Genomic DNA, 1716 nt, shown 5'->3' on the forward strand with positions numbered 1-1716 from the left:
TTTTTTTCTTCTAGAAAAGATTATCAGTGTCCTCTGATTTCTTTATGCTCTTGTGTCCTCACCACTAGAATAAAGATGAACTCAGACTAATCCAAGCAAGATGAAATAAATCACTGAGATTTTGGTTAAATTTGGTAAAGGTGGACTGGTCGATATTAGGGGCCTATGTGTACAGTCACTTTTCCTAGGTCTCACAGCCACAATCTTGGTATGATTTGAGTTATTTCCAAGAATTCATTTTCTACCTCATGAACACCCACAAACCACAGCCTGTACATGCCCTTAGGCATGATATTTATTAAACGTCTGACACACATGGGATCACGATGAGTCACAACTAGTTTTATACGTTTGATGCACGCTAGTTGGTCAAGTGTGCCTTAAGGGTAAAACACCCGGCTTCTCTGTACTTCTGGGCCAGCCGGCCCACCAAATACTGGTGGCTGAGGTACTGTTGCATCTCTCCTCAGTGTTCCTGGTCGTCTTGGTCCTCTGTGGAAGGTCCGCCTCTGGCACAACAACCGTGGTCCTTCTCCAAGCTGGTACATCAGCCATCTGCTGGTGCAGGACCTGTGCACGGGGCAAAGCTGGTTCTTCCCTGCAGAGTGTTGGCTTGCTGCGGGCCACGGAGATGGAAAAGTGGAGCGAGAACTCATCCCTCTGCACCAAGGCCCTGGCTTCTGGAAGGTAGGCTGGGATGAACGCGACTTCACCACCCCCCAGAATCACCGGACAAAGCATGCTCTTTAGCACTGCCTCTTTCGTGGAAGTTTTGTAATTATTTTTTTTAACTTTCTGACATGAAGTTTGTTTATTGTTCTCTTAGTTACCAAAATATTGGTATCTTAAATGATGTGCATACTAAGTGATCATTTAAACATGGATTAGTAACCTTTTCTAATTATTAATTATTGCTCTGATTTTTTTTCTTCTTTCAATTGTAATTATAATAACTTTTATAGGCATTGTAGTTGCTGGAGGTATATTATCCAAGGGCCTCTAATTAAACACCCTGTATATATTGTGAACAACCAAAATAACTAGTAAACAAAAAATAGACGTAGTCAAAGGTAGTATAGTAGGAGGTTTTGAAATGAGACAGAAATCACCCATAATCTTACAAATCAACCATGAATTTTTCATGTTTCTATCCAATTTCTCTTTATATATTAATGCATTTCATATAGCTGATATAATAATGCTTGTACATTTTGTATTTCCAATTTAACATTTTAGAATTAAGTATCTTTCTATTTTTTTTTTAAATCATCATTTAAAGACCACCTAATTATTCACTGTCACTATTGTTTGATTAACTATTTACCTCTTTGGACATTAAAATGTTTCCCCTTTTGTGTCAATGATAGAGTGCATTATATTTCCGGTGAGTGATTTCTCAGAGTGCACCTCAACCAGTGATATTGCACCACTGAGCGTTCACGGTTCCCCACTATTACTAGAAGCTACCATTGTGCTCACTTTTCAAGGTGTTCCTGCTGTCTGTGAAAGGGCCAAGCTCACCTGCCTTGCCAGTTTCAGACTTGACCTTGGTATTGAGTGATCAAACAAATCAATTGATCTCGTCATAGTTCTTTAACGCTCTCATAGCAGAAATATCACAAAAGTTTGGCCTTAAAAAGCATAACTTTATTTCCTCACAGTTCTGGGAGCTAAATGTCCAAAGCAGGCTCTCTGTTGTGTCCACTTCCTCTTCAC

At 39.6% G+C, this 1716-nt stretch overlaps 1 protein-coding gene across 1 annotated transcript in view; it reads left to right on the plus strand.

Moving 5' to 3' along the window:
* Positions 1-1716, plus strand: part of PKD1L1 (polycystin 1 like 1, transient receptor potential channel interacting) — a 183557-nt gene that overhangs the window by 102324 nt on the left and 79517 nt on the right. The window contains exon 35 of the mRNA XM_013006002.1: positions 471-687. Within this exon, the coding sequence (XP_012861456.1) occupies positions 471-687 (217 nt within the window). The remainder of the gene's footprint in view (positions 1-470; positions 688-1716) is intronic.

Source organism: Echinops telfairi, unplaced genomic scaffold (assembly GCF_000313985.2).
Source record: "Echinops telfairi isolate 266 unplaced genomic scaffold, ASM31398v2 ScPeMD7_7;HRSCAF=31, whole genome shotgun sequence".
Taxonomy (NCBI): Eukaryota; Metazoa; Chordata; class Mammalia; order Afrosoricida; family Tenrecidae; genus Echinops; species Echinops telfairi.